A 22445-nucleotide genomic window follows, 5' to 3' on the forward strand; every position below is an offset into this window, starting at 1 on the left:
CAAAACGCAATAAAATTTTATCGTCATCCTAAATGGTCGGTTCACTCACAATAGGATCCTCACCGGACAACATACTAGTTACCCCCTCAAAATACCACACTGGTCTCTTTCGGGCACTGTACAGGTGGTCATGGGGCCATGTGACCCTCTATGTACTGTTGACGAAACTCAGGGCAGAGAAATGGGGTGCATACGCCGGGTTTTTACATGGAGTCAGCATAGTAAGATGCATCGAGGTAGGGATCTGAAAGAATAGTAAAAATCAGCTATCGATCACACCATAAATAACTGTCCAACTTTTTTTATATCAACACCTACTGTTCAACATGTAGAGAAGAAACGGTATACTACTCGCAGCCGTGTAACATGGTGTAAAGACAGTGGTCGAAAAAGATTTTGAGCAAGTGGAAGTGAGTGTCGTGCCTTGTTAGTTAACATAGGTTTCAAGCACGATAAAAGTTGCTGCTGTCAGTGAAAACAGCTCCATCTCAACTAATTTCCGAACGAACGCTGCAACGGGAACTCCATTCGCTGGGCGTTTGAAATCTAGTTTGTCGCAAAAGACCAAAGGCTTATCAGGCTGTATGCCTTGAATGGGCTAAACTGGCCGAACACTGAATGGAGCCATGTAGCGTGGTCCGACTAATTGTGATTGTGTGGATGATGGAAGAAGTCTGGTGCACTGGTGATTCAATGTGTGTGTAATGTGCAGTTCAGGCTAGAGACAGGTTGGGGATGTTTTGGTTGTGCTTTTCGCTTCATAACTTGGGGAGCCCATTCATTTACATTGCCATGAGCACGAACTAGGTTGGTGATTCGAACACTCTCAGTAACCAAGAAATGCTCTTTCTTCTACATCTTCATTATGAGTTTGCTGTGCACCACTCCCATCTTCCAAGCTCATGGGCTGCGTGCACCCTTACTTCCTTTGACTGACGAACATCCAGACACACTATCTCACCTAGAAGGAAGGGGTATTTGGAATAACAGGTGAAACGAGGCAAGTGTTATGTATAGATTGGTACACCGATGGGGTCTGATCATTAGTACTTGAAAAACTTGTGGACACAGTGTTACGTGCTATCATTGTGATGTCTGTTGAGGATTATTAGTTTGTGGTCCAGTACGTTATACACTAGAGGCCTTTATAGTGAAATGAGACAGAAATTCGGGTTTTAATGTGGCGTTTGTGTAACTTTGGCAGGATTTGGAGGAGGTGGTGCCGGTGGGCAGCCTTTCGTGTTCGGCAGCAGTGGGCCTGCAGGGTTTGGTGGTCAGGGCTTCGGGGCCCAGCCTGGCTTCGGAGGCGGCTACCCGGGCTTCGGTGGCGGAGCCGGAGGTGGTGATGGAGCTGTGGGAGCTGCCGCTTCTGCTGCGATAGGGCCTCAGGGAGGATTTCAGGTAAAAAAACTAACAGTTGCACTTCTTCCTGCTATTGAGTAGTCATAAAATTTTTATTACCACATCGAAAAAATAAGGTTACGTAATTATTATTATTATTATTATTTTTTTTTTTTTTTTTTTTTTTGCAGTTACTTGCCTGCTGTCCATGTACCATTGCAAACAAACCAAAAAATTGCAGAGTAGTTTTATTTTCGCTATTGACTGCTGTTTTTATTCCAAAATGACAGGCAATCACGCAGAAATTAAATCTGTTTTGTATAAATAACAATCACTTGTGAAAAGTAAGTTCAATTTCGATAAACGAAAAACTAATTATGCATCATTATTTTTTCCAAGTGATATACATATAACAAGTACATGAAGTAGCTACAACCAAACGCAGATGTCCAAGTTCTACAACCAGTCCAGACCATTCGGAGGCACTTGGTGTAGAGTCCTCAGACCACCGTCAAATGCTGGAAGTGGGCAATCCTTACTAATGTGTTCTATTGTTGGCTCCTCCGTTTCGCAGTCACACTCCGGAAACAGCGATCGTGTCAGACCCAACTCGCTTTATTTGTTCATGAGACTCATAAAATATTAGATACAGGCTCACAGGTAGATGCCATTTTCCTTGACTTCCGGAAGGCGTTCGATACAGTTCCGCACTGTCACCTGCTAAACAAGGTAAGAGCCTACGGAATATCAGACCAGCTGTGTGGCTGGATTGAAGAGTTTTTAGCAAACAGAACACAGCACGTTGTTCTCAATGGAGAGACGTCTACAGACGTTAAATTAACCTCTGGCGTGCCACAGGGAGTGGTATGGGACCATTGCTTTTCACAATATATATAAATGACCTAGTAGATAGTGTCGGAAGTTCCATGCGGCTTTTCGCGGATGATGCTGTAGTATACAGATAAGTTGCAGCATTAGAAAATTGCAGCGAAATGCAGGAAGATCTGCAGCGGAAAGGCAATTGGTGCAGAGAGTGGCAACTGACCCGTAGCATAGATAAATGTAATGTATTGCGAATACATAGAAAGAAGGATCCTTTATTGTATGATTATATGATAGCGGAACAAACACTGGTAGCAGTTACTTCTGTAAAATATCTGGGAGTATGCGTGCGGAACGATCTGAAGTGGAATGATCATACAAAATTAATTGTTGGTAAGGCGGGTGCCAGGTTGAGATTCATTCGGAGAGTCTTTAGAAAATGTAGTCCATCAACAAAGCAGGTGGCTTACAAAACACTCGTTCGACCTATACTTGAGAATTGCTCATCAGTGTGGGATCCGTACCAGGTCGGACTGACAGAGGAGATAGAGAAGATCCAAAGAAGAGCGGCGCGTTTCGTCACAGAGTTATTTGGTAAGCGTGATAGCGTTGAGGAGATGTTTAGCAAACTCAAGTGGAAGACTCTGCAAGAGAGGCGCTCTGCATCGCGGTGTAGCTTGCTGTCCAGGTTTCGAGAGGGTGCGTTTCTGAAAGAAGTATCGAATATATTGCTTCCGCCTACTTATACCTCCCGAGGAGATCACAAATGTAAAATTAGAGAGATACGAGCCAGCACGGAGGCTTTCCGGCAGTCGTTCCTCCCGCGAACCGTACGCGACTGGAACAGGAAATGGAGGTAATGACAGCGGCACGTAAAGTGCCCTCCACCACACACCGTTGGATGGCTTGCGAAGTATAAATGTAGATGTAGATGTAGATGAGTCGAAACCCCATTCTCATCAAGACGTAACCAGACCTCCCTCGATCTGCCCTAAATCAGGTTTGGCACGGTGGTTGTAATTCCTTATTTGTAGGGTTGTGAACCAGGTGAGCACTGTTGGGTGGATATTCCGTCGTTGTCGCGACTTGGAGGTCACTTCAGAAGAATTGATGCTTTCTGAATAAACCCAGGGAAGTTTGCGTGATTTCGGACGTGTTGCTGGCGGATCTTGTAGGGAATCTTACAAGGTTGAGTTCCAATGAGAAGTGATCTTCTGGAGCAGGATTACCTCAGATCTCGCGGAACAATGTTAGCTAGGACTGCTAGTGATTGAATGAGTGCAGGTCTAATAGCAACGTACAAGTGATGACTCTCGTGCATAGCCGGTTTAAGGGTCAAGTGACCGAAGTCGGCGCTTGGGGTGTCAAGCTGACAGGAGCGCCAGATGTGCTAGAACTGTAAGATATTTATACAGGACGTGTCACAATGAGCATCGGCCCCTTGGAATGCTCAAAAAAAAAAAGGTTCAAATGACTCTGAGCACTATGGGACTTAACAGCTGAGGTCATCAGTCCCCTAGAACTTAGAACTACTTAAACCTAACTAACCTAAGGACATCACACACATCCATGCCCGAGGCAGGATTCGAACCTGCGACCGTAGCGGTCTCGCGGTTCCAGACTGACGCGCCTAGAACCGCACGGCCACACCGGCCGGCCCCTTGGGATGCCAAGCTGAGAGGGCACCAGGGGCACCACAGCTGCAAGAGTTGTATACAGAACATATCACAATTAGTTGGGAAAGCTGGTGAAAGTATACGAGGTCCTACGTGGAAAAACGTTCTCGAATCGGTCCTGCTCTTCATTAAGCGGTCATCAACCTTTGTTATGTGGCCGCTGTTTCCCCGCATAGAAGCGCAATATTCACTGGCAGAATACACAAAAGCTACCAGAAAGGCTTATTCTAAAAAGCATTCAAGAAGCCGACATCACTTCATCACCATCGAACAAAGAGGCTTTCAGCAGCGACGGAGCATCTGCGTGTAGGTCTTAACACTGACAACTCTAGTAGAAGCTGGTCTGCAAAGAGGTCTCAAATCAGATTTAGTTTTTGTGGATCTCACGGCAACATATGACACTGTGTGGAGGGAGAGATTGATGACGAAGCTTACTGAAATCATGCCCCGTCAGAACCTGGCGGTTCTAGTGAATAATATGCCCTCTGAAAGGAGCTTTAAGGTGTTCCTGAAGGACGGCTAGCAGATGTAGGACTCTAAACAATGGCCTACATAAGTGACCGGTTCTGGCCCCAATTCTGTTTAACCTGTATGTCCATCACATGCCAAACACATACTCCATGAAAATCCGGTGGGATAGCTTTAGTCCCTCAGAGTAAAGATTTTACACACTCTAAGAACGCGCTGACAAGTGTGATTACTTCCGTAAATGGAGACTTCAAAAAGGAAAATTAAACCGAGCTTACTTCATTCTATCGAAATAACAAAGAGACGCAAAATAAGCTACATGTAACTACGACGGAATCGAAGTAAGGGGCAGTCAGATGTAAAGAGACAGATGGAAGAAAGTAAGTAACCTATTTATTATTTCAAAAGTAATCGCCATAACTGTTAATACATTTATCCCACTGTGAGACAAGACAGTCATTGCCTTCATGGAAAAGAAGAATGACTTCCACCTTCCACCGTCGGTCATTTCTGACGGCACCATCCACCGCTGCATTGACAGCGGGACGCACACATGTTTCCCGCCTGCTTGTTCCTAAGGTTTTTTCAGCTTCGTTGCAGACGTTTTGCTGGGTAGCCCTCACAGATCCTCATGTGATTTCCATATTATTGGAGCCATGAAGAAAGTCATTCGTAGCCGTCGATTTCCTTCGGTCGAGGATGGGCACGCCTGGGTACAATTACAGTTCCATAGCCAACCGCAAAAGTTTCTTTTGGGTTTCTTTTCTTTTTTTTTTTTTTTAATGGTATCGATGGTCTTGTTTCGCAGTGGGATAAATATATTAACTGCTACGGCGATATCTTCTGAAATTATTAACAGTTTACATTTTACCATCTGTCTCGTATTCATCTGACTGCCCCTTTTATACGAGTAATTCAGTATATCTTGGAATCAATATGGATCGGTCCTTGATGTTCAAATGACAGTGCATGAAGTTATCTATGTGATAATTAAAAGTATATTCGTATCCCTCGTTTATGACCCATTCACTTCAATTTCATTTTCATTCCAGTCAATATTAGGTTTACTACTCTATTTTTTCCACCGATTTACTTGTTTTCCCAACACGCACCTCTTCATTGCTCGCTAAGCAACTCTCTTTTTTTGGGTAGTTTTTGTATTAACCACCATATTCAGAATTGTTCCACACACTGATTACAACCCTTTTCAGAGGCATCAGATGCAATGCAACGACACGTACCTCTGCTTACCCGAACCGCACGTTCGTCTGATACGTCGCCCATTCAGTGTACGGTGTATGGAATAGGGTTGAAACTTGTACGTAGGTTAAAATTGTGTGCAGCTTCGGGATTCGAACCGAGAAGCATGCCTTTCAAGGTATCATTGTGGCATTCATCTTAAGTAATTTAGGGAAGTGTAATCAAAAGAACTTAAACCTGACAGTTTATACATAGTAACTGAAGAAACATAGAGGTCTTCATGATAAGTTTCAACCGAGAAAAGATTTTCCATGTAAAGAGGAATAAGGTGCTGAAAATTTGAGGACAACGGCTGTGGATATCGGAGGCAACAAAGGTAAAAATCCAAGGAAGAAGTGTTTCAGATCATCAGATACGTATATGACTACGGTTTACTGCTTACATCATGTAACCGGTTGTACCTCCCTCCCTTACCTAAAACGAAAGCGCACTCTTTTCCTTAGAAATGTTAAATTTCTTCACTTTTAAGTGAAAAAATTGCTTTGAAATTTAGCAGTTCATACCATTTACTTCGTTTTTTTATTTCTTAAATAGTACACTTCCTAACAATGGCCAGACTCAACCATGTTCACATTAGCAGATAAATTTAGTTTCATTTTTACACTGTATTTTGCATTTGCTGTACTGCTACTCCAATTTTACCATCACGACATAACATTTCACGGTGACCTCAATAATTATTTAAGTAATAATATAGCCGGCCAGTGGATGCTACCGACTAAAAAAGGCGATACTCAATTTGTCCATTGATTTCACATTCACACACATAAAAAAAGTTCTGCATCACCTCGGTTCCAAGAGTTCCGGAACCTGTACGGTAAATTGGAATAGAGATCAACATAAATATCATTTCCGCCCTTTTCATTGCTCATGAAAACCACGCATTGTATGTTGTACCACCATACAGCGAGATCTTCAGAGGTGGTGTTCTAGATTGCTGTACACACCAGTACCTCTAATACCCAGTAGCACGTCCTCTTGCATTGCTGCATGCCTGTATTCGTCGTGGCATACTATCCACAAGTTCATCAAGGCACTGTTAGTTCAGATTGTCCTACACTTCAACGGCGATTCGGCGTAGATCCCTCAGAGTGGTTGGTGGGTCACGTCGTCCATAAACAGCCATTTTCAATCTATCCCAGGCATGTTCGATAGTGTTCATGTCTGGAGAACATGCTGGCCACTCAAGTCGAGCGATGTCGTTATCCTGAAGGAAGTCATTCACAAGATGTGCACGATGGGGACGTCCATGAAGACGAATGCATCACCAATATGCTGCCGATATGGTCGCACTAGCGGTCGGAGGATGGCATTCAAATATCGTACAACCGTTATGGCGCCTTCCATGAACACCAGTGGCGTACGTCGGCCCCATATAAAGCCAACCCAAAACAGCAGGGAAGCTCCACCTTGCTGCACTCGCTGGACAGTGTGTCTAAGGCGTTTAACCTGACCGGGTTGCCTCCAAACACGAGATCTTCCCTTCCATGTGGAAGCAGGTGGAAGTGGTTGCCATCCAGAAACTCAACAAGGACCCACGATTACCATCAAGTTACCGACCCTTTATTCTGATACCGGCCCTCTCGAAAGTGTTCGAGAGGATCTGCATGAAGTGCCTTCTTCAACATGTCGATCAGGAACATCTCCACCGGGGTGAACAGTTTGGGGTGGCCATGCCACCACTCGCCAGCTGTTACGTCTGGTGGAGCCCAACATGAGGGCCCTGGAGACGAGTGATATCTCCCAGGCCTTTGTGTAGCATGGCGGCCCCGTATACAAGCTCTTTGTACACAGGGTCCCAACATCGCATGTGGTCCTCCTGAAGTCATACCTATCTGGCCACTCATTACATGTGTGGAGCGACCGTCCGTGCTGGGGTGCCTCAGGGGTCCCTTTATATGTCTGATGCACTGCAGGTGGACAGGGTGGAGTTAGCTCTCTGTGCTGACGACACTGCCCTGTTCACATGTAGCGTGAACGCTCACACCACGGGACGCCGTCTGCAACTCAGCAGTGATGCACTGGGGGCTTGGTCCACAAAGTTATGCCTCAACTTCAACCCCACCAAGAACCAGGCGGTAGCCTGCGCTAAGAGAAGGATACTGCCAGACCTTGCGCCACTCACCATCGCAGGAAGCCACATCCCGTGGAACAAGACTGCAGTTTATCTCGGCATCAAGCTAGATCAGTTCGTGGTCCCTCAGATTCTTTGGATTAGGGAGAGAGCTATAGGGCGCCTCCGCATCTTATAATCTCCGCTCAACCCGGCGTCGACCCTGCCTCCCCACAATGACATCAAGCTTTGCCTCACACTGATATGTCCAGTACTGGAGGAAGTGACATGGTATGAGGCAATGACGCTGACACACTGCATAGGGTCCAAAACAGGGAGCTTAAAATCGCCCTGCGCCTACCCATGACTTACCCCACGCAACAACTGCATGAAGACACAGACGTCTTTCTGCTGAGCACGCAAGTTCTACGAGAAAGAGGGTGACTCCCGCAACGGGCTCATCATGGAAACGGGCCACTAACCACACTACCAGCCAACAAGAACGTTGGCCGGACTAGCTGTAGGAGTGATCCGCTTTCCAGGAGACTCAGGACAAACCCAAATCAACTGTTAGGATCCTCAGTCCGTCAGGCCAATCCTGTCAGGTACTTTAGGAACAGCGCACTGCTTGTAGCCTGCTCCAGGCCGAGCTTAGAAAGATGGTCCAGCTGCTGTGTCTACATGCATTGTCAGTAGACAAGGAGTGACGGCAGAATGGGTCAGTCAGGACAGCTCAGTGACTTCGAAAGAGGCTTGTCTCTGGCTGTCATCTGGGTAACGCATAAATCAGGGACATTTCAACCCTTCTAAAGCTGCCCGAGTCGAATGTTTGTGATGTGTTCATATACTGAGGTTGTTTTGCGGAGGTTGGATGGAAAAAATCGCAAGAAATCAGCTGAAGAAAATCAGTTACGAGTTCCAAAGTGCTACAGCAGCCCAACGAATACAGTGACTGTGTGTACGCTGTTATGAAGAAAGTGGTACAACGACCGCACAGCTCCTCATAAGCCACACATTTCTGTAGTGCTGAAAGAGTGACTTCACTGGACAGTGGACGACTGGAAGTGAGTGATTTGGACTGATCGCATACCCCGCGGCAATCCGACGGAAGGGTTTGGGTTTAGAGAATGCCTGCAGAACATTACCTGCCATCATGTGTAGTGCCGACAGTGAAGTACGGAGGAGGTGGTGTTAGGGTATGCGGGTGTTTTTCGTGGTTGTGTTGTGGTCTCCTTCTTGGCTTAAGAAAATGCTAAATATGGAAGAATATGAATACATGTTACAGCGCTGTGTACTGCTTACAGTAAAGGAACGGTTCGGCGACGATGACTGTTTGTATCAGTGTGACAAAGCATCCTGTCATAAAGCAACATAAGTGAGGTAATGGTTTGTGGACAATAACATTCCTGAAATGGACTGTTCTGTCCAGAGTCCCGACCTGAACTCGATGGAATAGCTTTGGGATGTGTTAGAACTTCGATCGTCGACTTCGCTTCGACCCCAGCGTTCTAGTTCACTACGTACTCTGTTTTAGACCGTTGAGAAACAATGGGCAGCCATTTCTCAACAGACATTCAGAGACGTCACTGAAAGTGTCCCGAACAGAGATCAAGTCGTGATAGAGGCGAAGAGTGGACGCACCTCATATTAATGTCCAGTAGTAGGTGTCCGGATACTTTTGATCAAATAGTGTATATGATAAGAGATGATCAAAGTAGACTGAACATTTGGAGTACAGCACTGGTTTAAAGAGACACGTGGATATTACAGGTATCAAGGAACGGACGCGAAGCCATGAAACGGCATCTGTCAGACTTTTCCAGACTATGTTACCTGAAACCTTAGAGCTTGCTCAAAGCAGTGTTGGCAAGGAAAAATACTTTGTACCGGAGAGGTATTGTTTCACAGTAACAAAGAAAAGTACTGAACAACAAGTTTGTTTATGTGGCCATCATTCCCAGTAAACACAGAAATATTCGTCTTGTAAATAAAAACCACCTTTACTTGCTGCAAGGTATTTTATTTCTTCCAGGCATGTTTCGTCTTTTACTCAGTGAAATCTAGAATGATACAGCTTTGTTTTAATGTACGATATTTATAGATTACAAAACAGTTCACATCTTGTTTTTTACGTAAATAAGTGATTACTTAAGTTTTTCGCGTTTTTTGTCGGCATCTGCGTTTCCTCTCATCTGGTCACATGCTGAACATCGCACTATAACTTCACTTACGACACATAAGCACGTTTTCATGTTCTGAACTTTTTTCTTCACAATTTTCATATTGCTTGCCATAATTACTGTGGAGCGCTATTAGTCTTACGTAAAAAACTAGACTTGAACTGTTTTAATCTACAAATCTCGCGTAGTAAAACAAAACTGTATTATTCTAGATTCCACTGATGATGCTTTAAAGTAAAAGGCGAAACGCGTCTAGAAGAAATAAAATACATTGCCGCAAGAAAAGGCGATTTTTATTCACAAAACGAAAAATTAATTCATACATTACAGATAAAAACAGCTTTCCAAGAGTTTAGGGTGTTGTTATAATAAAAGTTAAGAAGCTTTCAAGTCACGTCGTGGTGAACATTAAAGGGCCGATTGTATAAAGCATTTAAACTTAGGTTAAGAGAAAAAATGACCTTAGATCAAACTTAACCTGCAAATACGCATTATATAAACGTTAATCCTAGATCACATCGCCGTGAAGTCAGGTCGTATTTGACCGGCGAAAATTCGCGGTTCAAAGTCAGGTTCAGCTCTAATCGTCAGTTTATAGTGTAGTGGCATTACGATTCATCGCTTTTGTTTTTAGCAGATACCAATTGAAATAATAATTTAAAAAGTTGTGATTAACACAAAAATGGCAAGTAAATATGTGACTACACGGCATTTCCACGCCGCTGATGTTCAACGTACTTTTTTTCTATCTGGAAGATTAGGTTAAGGAAATTACCGGCTACCGAGTGTACTTAATGATCAATTTCATAATCGCTCTCGGGAGACGAATCGTAATTCATGTGATTAGTTCAAAGATATTTTATAGACACTTAGCAGCTGAGTGAGGAAGGAAAATTCGAATTATTTGCAGTGAATAGTTAAGTGTGGTAATTCTGAAGGCAGCCAGTAACAATTCAATATCACTTATGTATGTTCCCTTTCGGTTCGAGTAGCAGTAACTATGTAATTCGTATTAAAGTGTTAACCACCGAACACATCCTTGAACTGCTATGAGAATTTACGTGCGTCGATAAAGAGAACATAAGCAAGTATGTTGATCTGTTTCATTCGTTTCTCTGGCTCGTAGGTTGTGTTGTGCACTACAACGCAAACGATCGCATGTTCGAACCCATGTCAGTTCTAGAATTTTTTTCCGCTTCTTAGCACTGCATTATTGATCGTAAAAATAATTATAATAACGTTACCATGTCATTTGTACCACTGAAATCATACGATACTCTTCCTTTTCTGAGGGGTCCTGTACCACTGTTGGGCAACATCCTGTGCGCAATAACCCTACCCGATGTGAATTACATTGTTTCCTCTCGTTTAATTTACGAACATCTGAGCATTCAGATGTGTGCGCAGAGGGCAACTATGACGAGATCCAACGAGTTCCTCACACGTTCCGAGAAAAGTTGAACCCACTCTTGGAGTTAAATAACCCCTCATCTAAACTGAGATTTCGTTTGAAGAAAAGTACTGTAGAGCAGTTGGGACTAAGGCTCAGAGACCATCCGATAAAACCAATCAAAGAAAACCAACCACTGACAGCAATGTGCAAGTTGCTGTTAACCTTAAGATTTTACGCCACAGGGACCTTTCAAATAATGGTTTATGATCTGTTCAAAGCAGAACTGTCTGTAAGGTATCAGCCTTAGCAGAGAATAAAAGTCAACAGCAAAGTCTCGCCATGCCTTTACCGTGTTGGCCACACTGACTTTATCTGTTTTTTTTTTTTTTTTTACTAAATTATATCTTCCTACTGGCCCAACACAATTTCCAGCAGCAAATCTTTCTCGTATTGAAAAAAGTTAGATGAAGGCCCCCTTTTCTGTTTACTTGCTCCCATGGTTACAGCATCAGACCTTCGATAATACATACTGCGTATCTATGATGTACGATAAATGTCTGCGGTCGAGGAGCAATAATTGCGACAATGGCCGATTTTAGCCGTGTTGCCAAGCATGTCAAGTGCTACCTAAGATCAAATCTGAATTTGCTTCGGAGGATCCAAGTTTCGTGTTGTGCAATAGAGCTGAATCCTGAACACAGTTCACTTTTGATCTACTGTCATATTTCATCTCCAGTCATCGATGTTTGTACAGTCGATCTGTCCACCTCCGTAGCGCAGCGGTAATGTTACCGCCTACCACGAAAAGGGGTCCGGAAGGCAGTGGGTGTTGTGTATCCATCATCATCGACACGCAAGTTGCCGAAAGAGCGTCAACTAAAAAGACTTGCAATACGGCGGCCGAACCCATTAGGGGATATCCCAGCCAATGAATGCCATACGATCATTTCATTTTTATACACTCGACCCAAAAAGTCCGAGGTATAGTTACAAATAGATCGTCAAAACCGAAAGGCAGCATGTGGCTAATGCACTGAACTGCAGTTTTTGTTTGTAAACATATAGAGCATTCGAATCGCGGAAGTTTTGCGGTGAGACTACTGTGTCTTCTTTTACATACTGCGCTTTAAACAGCGCCAGAGACTGAGTAAAGCGCTGTACAAAATTCTAAGGTCATCCTTGGCGTCCTTTTCGTGTCGCATGCTATTCATACCTGATGTTCTACCACAGAGCCCAGGAAGCGATTCTATCATTTTTGTGCTGCTAATGCGTCAGAGTACCATTGTGCGATCAATGTCACTAATTACTTCCCGTCTGCTGTTACATCAGCTGGTATCAAGAACAAACCACAGAGTTCCTGCGTCAGTAATACTATGAACCTAGCTTTTGGAGGTACATACCACGAGTTGGTATTTAACATATCATCTCATATCGCTAACAGACACTTTCCTTCCAAGGCATATTACATTTTCCGATAGTTATGCTGAAAAACTAGCTTCCTTTCTACTGTCCAAGTTATTAATACACGTTTTCCGAGGCGGCTTACAGTGATTCAGCGGGTAGAAATTAAAGGGTTTGCTGCAAAAAGGAGGTAGCTCTATTCTTAGAGTGTTTGAAGTACCCGTCTTGTGAAGGAACGAAAGCTCTTTCGGTCTGTCCTAGAAAGGTCTTGCTCCACTCGGTGGTTCACTTCTTACTGAAGAGCTGGGAACTGTCCGAAACGTTGGCTCGTTTCAAGAAATTGGCGGGTCATGAGTTACCTCCTTATCGCATCAGAACACTGAACTGGTTCATTTACAAGGTTGCTACGCAGCAATCTCACAAAGAGCGGAATCTTTCTCAGTCGCATCTTGTATTTTTGGTTCAAACAAACATAATAGGGTATTGTTGAAAGAATGACTGATTCGGAAGGTAAAAGACGATTTAGCGCTGGATCAAGAGACTTATTCGAACTAACTGACGGGGAAGAAATCACTTCTACTGAAGATGGTGAAACAGCCATCGCATTCCCATTCGGAAAGAATCCATAAGTTTTAAAACTTGGTACAACGATACAAAACTAAGGAGACGGTGAATTACTGAAGACAAGACGAAAAAGAAACCGTAAGTGTAAATACATAAATTACGCCGAATTGTTGTGTGTAGGTAGAAATGTACCGGTAAACTTACCGGTCATGAAACAGTGTGTCTAGTAGATACTTTTAATCAGGTGGGGGTGAAAAGTGAGCACAAGGCCTTTCTTTAGGAGGCATCATTTGTATCAGTCGAGATCAGCGGAGAAGAGAGAATGTTAGTCTAAGGATTTCTCACAGAGCCATTTGAACCGTTTGTAATCTGTTCGCAAAAAAAAAAAAAAAAAAAAATCTAAAAAGGCATTCCCATCCCTTCACGGCACAGTTATTATTATTCTAGATAGTATTTTCCTATACCATCTGTTTAATAAAAGTAGGAATAAAATCGGACTTGCGACAAAAGGTAGCTCCAGCAATGAAACATGTGGAAAGATATCAGGAAAATATATAGTATTTTTGAGTGAAAATATTGCCATAGTCATGTGTTGCCCTGATAACCACCACAGAACGTACTCAGAAAGAAAATTTTCACGTAACTTAGAACTATGATTCTTAAAATGATTTCTTTCAGTGTACCGAAAACTGGAGCTACGTTCTTTTCGCATAATCCCTTCAGTTATTAACGCCTGCCAATGGACTGCACTTACTACACGTGTTGATGCCCTGCTCTGAAGAGCTAGTACATTAAAAATGATTGGCAATCGTCGGTGCACAATTCGTTCATAAGGGTATTCGACGTCAGTAAACGTTTCAGTGTTGCCATTTCACTTTCGAATATGTCCCTATACGACATGTGAAAAGTCCTACGTTCATCCTGAAAGTCGCTACAACCGTAAAAATCTCTAGACTGATGGAAAAAAATCACATATTGAGTAGTAACATTTCCCCTTTATTAACAATTTCGTGCACGGAACGGTCACCGTTTTCAAACAAAATATTCACAGTGTTATTTGGGAAACTTCCTGCCGTTAGTCTCTACGCCATATGAGGCAGTACGTCACTTTGTGGTTCTTACTAAAAGTGCCAACAGACGCAGCGAAAATGAGTCTTTCTTCTGGAAATGACCCACTATTTCCAGTTCTTCTTCATTGGAGGTGACTGAAAAGAAAAGACTCATTTTTGGTTTTTATTTTTAATTTTAAATATCTTTTATGTTAAGGTTAAAAGCATTTAATGATCCACGCGAGCTGTTATTCTTTATTTTCAACATATGAACACACAACAAAGACAGAAATACAGTTGGCGCCGCGGAAGTTAAGAACGTAACTATGAAAGTAACAATGGTGCAAAGATTACAGTAGCAGCGCTAAGAGTTGACTGATAGGTCAAGGGCCCCCATACCTTTTATCTGGGCAAGGGGGAGCCGATCCCCCCCACCCAGGAGAGAGGAAAAAATATAGTACATTCAGTTTTTTTTCTTTCAAGAAAAATTAGTATTACACAATATTTTTAACATGACAAGATCTGAAAACATTTTATTGACACTTATAAGTCACCTTTCCTCTTCCAAAAGATATACCATACTCCCAGGTCTTGTCCCCCCCTATAAACTGTAGTATGGGCGCCCTTGTGAAGGGCTTCTGGTTTTGGTCGTCGCATGTCAGCCCCATGGGGAGCACTCTACGTTGCTTTTCTTCTATTTACGGTTATTGCTAGCTTCGGCGTCTCCTCAACAGTGGCCACTTTTGTTCTAATCATCGCGTTACACTGCAATAACCTCAGTTTAATTTACATTCTTTACTACAAGTAAGTACCGCAATCGAAAATTATTGTTTCGTAATGCGCATTCCCGAATCTGTGTTACTTTCGTGCGAAATTTGTACCATAGAAGGAAGGAACTAGTCGGCACGAGGAGCCCTAAGCAGCAAACACGTCAGTATTTCCCCCGTCACGTACCCTCTCCAGACAGTGACTAAAATACTTTCCTGCTGCACTTCATTTCGCCTCTGAAATAGGTCCATATAGGCCAACTTTCCGTACACAATGGTGAGAGACCTATTCAATGTTTAAAATGTATGCAATTTGGCAACTTTTTCTTTTTTAATTACGTTTTACGGAGGGATGGAAATCCGCCACTACATTTTGGGGAAACGAGCCAAAAGTCCCTACGCGTATGTTCCTGTCTCTGGATTGGCAACTATGAAACGTTTCACTTTCATACTGAAATATTTCCGCTTCCTCACTGTCGACGCCTCGCTCCTTAGCTGAAACCAGCGGTAGCGCTTGGACACCTGCACGAAGCGCTTCTGTTGACAAGTTGTTGGATACCGTGCTTGTAAGAATCCCGACATTGACGTGGAAACACTCGCTGGCGTCTGAAAGCGATGGTGGCAGTAGGCCTACGCACGTTTCCAGTGTATATCTGAATCCTAATTGTGAAATCGTCAGTCAATAACAATCTACACAACGTTGCGTCGTGTTGCAGATGGCGAGCCTGTTCCCTGACACGGGGCTGTCGTCCCGGTTCGGCGGCGACATCTCTCCGCCAGCCGGCAACTCGTTCGGCGTGTTCACGTCCAGCTCCAGCGGCAGCAGCGACCTCAACGGCAAGAAGACCAGCTTCAAGACGGCCACCGTCGGCGTGAACGACAACGGAAAGGTCACCTACAAGACGGTGCACGACCCGTAGGTGGCAGACATCAAGTTTTCTGCGCGCAACCCGGCGTTACTCTCTTTGGAACAGTCACGCCTCAGAGCTTTGGAACACAGTGCCTTCAACATCTACAGACACATCTGATGGCGCGCAGGAGAAAATCCATTTGCTAAAATTAACTTTGTTGAATAACTGAATATTTGGCATAAAATGTGACAACCAATAGCTCTTTTATCAATTACATAAGTACTTAATTTTGGCAGTATTCGTGTACCATTTATTAATAAAAATTAAAAGTGAGATATTATTTTTATTTCTCCTACAAGACACTTCGACACCTACTGTAATGTACGTTGTGTTTCACTCTATCTCCAGGATGTCTAGCTGCACTTGGTCTCAATCTGACAAATTAGCTAGCACTAATTGAAGTTAAACTGTGGTTAAGGCATTTCAATTATATTGGTGCTTGTAAAAGACCATAATTTCACGTCCACATGTGGCCATCCAGATTTACGTTTTCCACGTTTTGTCCAAGCGATTCACTCGAATGAAAGGATGACTTCCTCGAAAGTGCTATGGCGTATTTCCTTCCAGATACTCTTCAATCCGAGCTACTGCTCCCTCGGTAATGATATCCGCATTGACAGAACTTTAGGCACTAAACTTTCCTCATTCGCTTGGTAATTCTTGTGTAACGACTGTTTCTGAACAAGAATGCATATACCCGGAGGCAAGTGGGAGCTATGACACAGATGACCAAACTGAGAACCGAGAACTGCAAACTTTTCGATTTCAAAAAGTTTTCGTCGTTCTCGAGAACCGACATCTGTTCTCAGTTTTCAGTTCTCGCTGCGTAGTGCAAGAAAATTGAAGAGTTGAAATAAAAAAGGCTGTAAGTGCCAAGTAAGGAATTCTGAGGTTTTGTGTGAAATGGTATCTACATGTCAAGCTCAACAACGTATAAAAGGCTCAAACCGCCACGAATGAAAATGTAGCAAGCACCAAATGCAATGGTACCAGTATGCGGTTCTTACAGCCATTGCTGTTAGCATTTGAAAGACTCTATGTTCCGCTCGCTTAATCCTTATTGCTAGATAAAAGGGTGGATGCAGCAGATGTTTGTAGCATTTTGAGTGTAAGCAAACGACAAAGACAAGGTAGTGTGGCATCAATGAGGAAACAGGAGAAAAATGAATGCGGAAGTTAAAGTAATAAATGTATTCCTGCAAAAGCTCTCCAGCACAGGAAGCAAGTCTCTTACTGATCGCTAACATGCACCATAACTGGACAAAATGTTTATTCCTGAGTTACCAAATGTATTGTTCAAGAAGATGTAATGGATTTGATATAGCAATTAAGACAAAGTTGTTTATCATCAGCAACTTCTTAGATTTCAAGAAAGCTGCAGACTGTAATATAAATACAGCGAATGTTAATATATCCAAAGTACAGAGGCTATGGTTGGACAAACGTGAGCCTTATGTAGTTAAGGCCAGAAGAAGCTTAAATGAAACTGATGCCTGGGAAAGTATCCATATTTTGAGAAAAGATGTACAAGTTTAGGACATCAAGAAAATGCAGCTATCTGCCCTGAATGTGAAGATGAGAAGAAATATTTGATTGAAATAACGCAGAATCTGAGAAATGATGGCCACACATAGTTTTACAAAAGCAGTATGAACTCTTACTCTATTTTTGCTGACCACTGAACTATGGCACTTACAGGTTTCCATTGCATTTCCACTTTCATTAAGTTTTCCATACTATTACAATACAACATTTGTAATTTGTTAACTAAATCCATACTATGCTTAACTTTCACGTAAAACTCATTAATAGTGCAATTATGGCCAACTGTTACCTAGTATACTTAAATTTATGATTTTGGCATTTGAGCCTTCAGTTGTTGATGCAAACGTTTGTACTACTACCGCTGGCAAAATTACAGGTAATGTAGCATTTTGCTAGAATTTTGATCGATGTATCAAATTTAATAGTAATGTGGTAAAGGCCACATAGCTTTGGGGATTAATCAATGCTTGTGTCATGCTGAAGGTTATTGGTTTTTGGTTCTTTGAAATTTATATTTTCAAATATTTACTGAAAGGACTTTTAAATCTTTGTCGAAATAACTTCGATAATTATTATTATTCAGTTATTTGGTTTAAATATTTCTTTTTATTTCTAATCCATTGCTGCATCATGTTAATCATCGTGTTAACTTAATTTGCCCTCCTTATTTTTCTTAGCACTTTATTTTCCATTGGAAATAATTTTTATGTATTAACTTTGATTTAATTTCTTCAGTTCTGTCATTTATATTTATTATTGAAATCATTATTTACATTTCTCTTTTCACTCGAATATTGTTTTACAATCTTTCCTTTCGTTTAAATTTTCATCTGCGTCATTTTGTCCATAATGCAACTAGAATTTGTGTTTAAAATGTTTTTATGACAGTTACCATGCAAAAGATCCAGGTTTAGGGGCCTCATTTCTAAATTCTCCGTTTTCGGGTGTCGATTTTCAGTTCCCGTTTCTAAGTTTTCATTTCTATGTTCTCAGTTTTCGGGTCTCGCCTCTCAGTTCTCGTTTCTGAATTCTTCTTGGTTTTCCGGTTCTCGTCTCTGAGCTCTCGCTTCTAAGTTCCCGCTTTTCTGGTCTCACTTCTCAGTTCTCGTTTCTAAGTTCTCGCTTCATAGTTCTCACTTCTCAGTTCTCCGTTATATATTCTTTTCTGTTGACCAGAATGAGTCGATAGTTTCCAGTTGTCAGATTTGTATTTGTTTCCATTTTCTGGCTGCTGTCTTACCGGAATTCAGGCAAAGTCATTGATATCTTCATTTTTTTAAACAAATTAGAATGTCGAATTAAAAATGCATTAAAATACATTGTATTTGCAACACCAAATACACAGAATTGTCTAATGAAGTGTTTCATTAGCTCTCAAAAATGATTGTGAAAATGAAAGTGGAGAAAATGTTGTGCAAACAAGTTGCGATGAAATAATGAAGACGTTTAACAACTAACGATACGGGAACCGGCAACAGTTTCTAAGTGCGCACCGCAGACACGAGTAACAGTCACAAGAAACATCTGTGCAGGAGTTGCAGGAGTCGAAAGTCGTTAGCCAGGTAGGCGTTTGTAGTCTTGGGGGGGACGGACGGACATGGACATTTATATGTGCTGTTGCCGAGTGCATCCTCGGTATGGCTCGGAATAATAGTGTCAATCTACATCAGACTGGTTGTTTTGTACACATGTGAAAACAAAATTTTATGTTAGTAATACGTAATATGTAGGGAATAATAGCAATTATGATGAGATCTGAACGATAGCATGCACGTATGTTTCGGACGTATCTCTTGTAGCGCTGCAGTAATTTCACGCGATTTGAGTCACATGTTACCAGTACTTACTGTGTGGACAAATTACTGTGCGTGTATGCGACCGTCTTGACTCACTTACAGAGGGTGATTTCCTGATGATCTTAAAAGATTTCAGGGGTGATGGAGAAGGGTAAATGTATCAATTCAGGTAACGGACCATGGTCCGGAAACAACTGAGTTGAAAATCATAAGCGAAAATCGTTCTAATACCTCTAACACTGGAGCTCTTGTCCTCTTTTCTGAAAGCTCTCTGCTTTCCATATTTTGGGAGGATGTAATATGGACCAAAACAAGAAAAAGTATCCAGTAAATTTGTCTAGTAGACATGTGCTCTAAAGTGCATACCTTAAAAGGTATGAGCACTTGCTCATCTCTACTACTGTGAAACTGTCTCTTCTACTGAACAAAAGCTCCCAGCTCAGAAGGTATGCATTTTACAGCCATGTGTACTACATATTTTTTTTCTTCTTTTGGTTCCTACTACCTCCTCTCTAAATGTGGAAAGCAAAGTAGTCCACTGTCAGAGGTATCAGAACGATTTCGCTTATATCCTATGATTCATTTGCATCCGAGCCAATGTCTCTTACCGTAGATTGATAGATTTTTCCCTTCTCCATCATCACTGGAAGTTTTTAACATTACGGGGTTACCCTGTAGAAGGGGTGCTGGTGGGGGACCCACATTAACTGAAAACAAATAGTGTTTATGATCACTTTACAGATTAATAACATGTCTAATACTGTATTTATCTCAAAGTTTGGTCGGTAGATCTCGATAGGACAAATTTAAAAAGAAAAATACAAACAGAGCTCTTAAAAATTCCTCCCTTAGACGTAGTGTGGTTTCATTTGTGGATGGTTTCAAATTTATTTTGCATCTTTTGAGGGACCTTGTCTAATACTTCAGTTTTTACACTTTGTAAATTTTCTAAATAATGTACTGTTATGACATATACCATTACAATATACAGGGTGGTCATTGATAGTGACCGGGCCAAATATCTCACGAAATAACCATAAAACGAAAAAACTATGTAGAACGAAACTCGTCTAACTTGAAGGGGGAAACCAGATGGCGCTATGGTTGACCCGCTAGATGGCGCTGCCATAGGTCAAACGGATATCAACTGCGTTTTTTTAAATAGCAACCCCCATTTTTATTACATATTCGTGTAGCACGCAAAAGAAATACGAATGTTTTAGTTGGACCGCTTTATTCGCTTTGTGATAGATGGCGGCGCTGTAATAATCACAAACGTGTAAGTACGTAGTATCACGAAACATTCCGCCAGTGCGGACGGTATAGGCTTCGTGATACATTAGCCGTGTTAAAATGGACCGTTTACCAATTGCAGAAAAGGTCGATATCGTGTTGATGTATGGTTATTGTGATCAAAATGCCCAACGGGCATGTGCTATGTGTGCTGCTCGGTATCCTGGACGACATCATCCAAGTGTCCGGACCGTTCGCCGGATAGTTACGTTATTTAAGGAAACAGGAAGTGTTCAGCCACATGTGAAACGTCGACCACGACCTGCAACAAATGATGATGCCCAAGTAGGTGTTTTAGCTGCTGTCGCGGCTAATCCGCACACAGTAGCAGACAAATTGCGCGAGAATCGGGAATCTCAGAAACGTCGGTGTTGAGAACGCTATATCAACATCGACTGCACCCGTACCATATTTCTATGCCCCAGGAATTGCATGGCGACGACTTTGAACGCCATGTACAGTTCTGCCAGTGGGCACAAGAGAAATTACTGGACTTTGACAGATTTTTTGCACACGTTCTACTTACCGACGAAGCGTCATTCACCGACAGCGGTAACGTAAACCGGCATAATACACTCCTGGAAATGGAAAAAAGAACACATTGACACCGGTGTGTCAGACCCACCATACTTGCTCCGGACACTGCGAGAGGGCTGTACAAGCAATGATCACACGCACGGCACAGCGGACACACCAGGAACCGCGGTGTTGGCCGTCGAATGGCGCTAGCTGCGCAGCATTTGTGCACCGCTGCCGTCAGTGTCAGCCAGTTTGCGTGGCATACGGAGCTCCATCGCAGTCTTTAACACTGGTAGCATGCCGCGACAGCGTGGACGTGAACCGTATGTGCAGTTGACGGACTTTGAGCGAGGGCGTATAGTGGGCATGCGGGAGGCCGGGTGGACGTACCGCCGAATTGCTCAACACGTGGGGCGTGAGGTCTCCACAGTACATCGATGTTGTCGCCAGTGGTCGGCGGAAGGTGCACGTGCCCGTCGACCTGGGACCGGACCGCAGCGACGCACGGATGCACGCCAAGACCGTAGGATCCTACGCAGTGCCGTAGGGGACCGCACCGCCACTTCCCAGCAAATTAGGGACGCTGTTGCTCCTGGGGTATCGGCGAGGACCATTCGCAACCGTCTCCATGAAGCTGGGCTACGGTCCCGCACACCGTTAGGCCGTCTTCCGCTCATGCCCCAACATCGTGCAGCCCGCCTCCAGTGGTGTCGCGACAGGCGTGAATGGAGGGACGAATGGAGACGTGTCGTCTTCAGCGATGAGAGTCGCTTCTGCCTTGGTGCCAATGATGGTCGTATGCGTGTTTGGCGCCGTGCAGGTGAGCGCCACAATCAGGACTGCATACGACCGAGGCACACAGGGCCAACACCCGGCATCATGGTGTGGGGAGCGATCTCCTACACTGGCCGTACACCACTGGTGATCGTCGAGGGGACACTGAATAGTGCACGGTACATCCAAACTGTCATCGAACCCATCGTTCTACCATTCCTAGACCGGCAAGGGAACTTGCTGTTCCAACAGGACAATGCACGTCCGCATGTATCCCGTGCCACCCAACGTGCTCTAGAAGGTGTAAGTCAACTACCCTGGCCAGCAAGATCTCCGGATCTGTCCCCCATTGAGCATGTTTGGGACTGGATGAAGCGTCGTCTCACGCGGTCTGCACGTCCAGCACTAACGCTGGTCCAACTGAGGCGCCAGGTGGAAATGGCATGGCAAGCCGTTCCACAGGACTACATCCAGCATCTCTACGATCATCTCCATGGGAGAATAGCAGCCTGCATTGCTGCGAAAGGTGGATATACACTGTGCTAGTGCCGACATTGTGCATGCTCTGTTGCCTGTGTCTATGTGCCTGCGGTTCTGTCAGTGTGATCATGTGATGTATCTGACCCCAGGAAT

The 22445-nt window shown here is 43.3% G+C and overlaps 1 protein-coding gene across 1 annotated transcript in view; it reads left to right on the forward strand.

The window, feature by feature from the left end:
• Positions 1–16158, forward strand: part of LOC124606511 (glycine-rich protein DOT1-like) — a 116955-nt gene extending 100797 nt beyond the window's left edge. Inside the window, exons 6-7 of the mRNA XM_047138498.1 lie at positions 1205–1401; positions 15691–16158. Of these exons, the coding sequence (XP_046994454.1) occupies positions 1205–1401; positions 15691–15894 (401 nt within the window). The 3' untranslated portion in view covers positions 15895–16158. The remainder of the gene's footprint in view (positions 1–1204; positions 1402–15690) is intronic.
• The last annotated feature ends 6287 nt before the right edge of the window (positions 16159–22445 follow it).

This window comes from Schistocerca americana, chromosome 1 (assembly GCF_021461395.2).
Source record: "Schistocerca americana isolate TAMUIC-IGC-003095 chromosome 1, iqSchAmer2.1, whole genome shotgun sequence".
NCBI classification, from domain to species: Eukaryota; Metazoa; Arthropoda; class Insecta; order Orthoptera; family Acrididae; genus Schistocerca; species Schistocerca americana.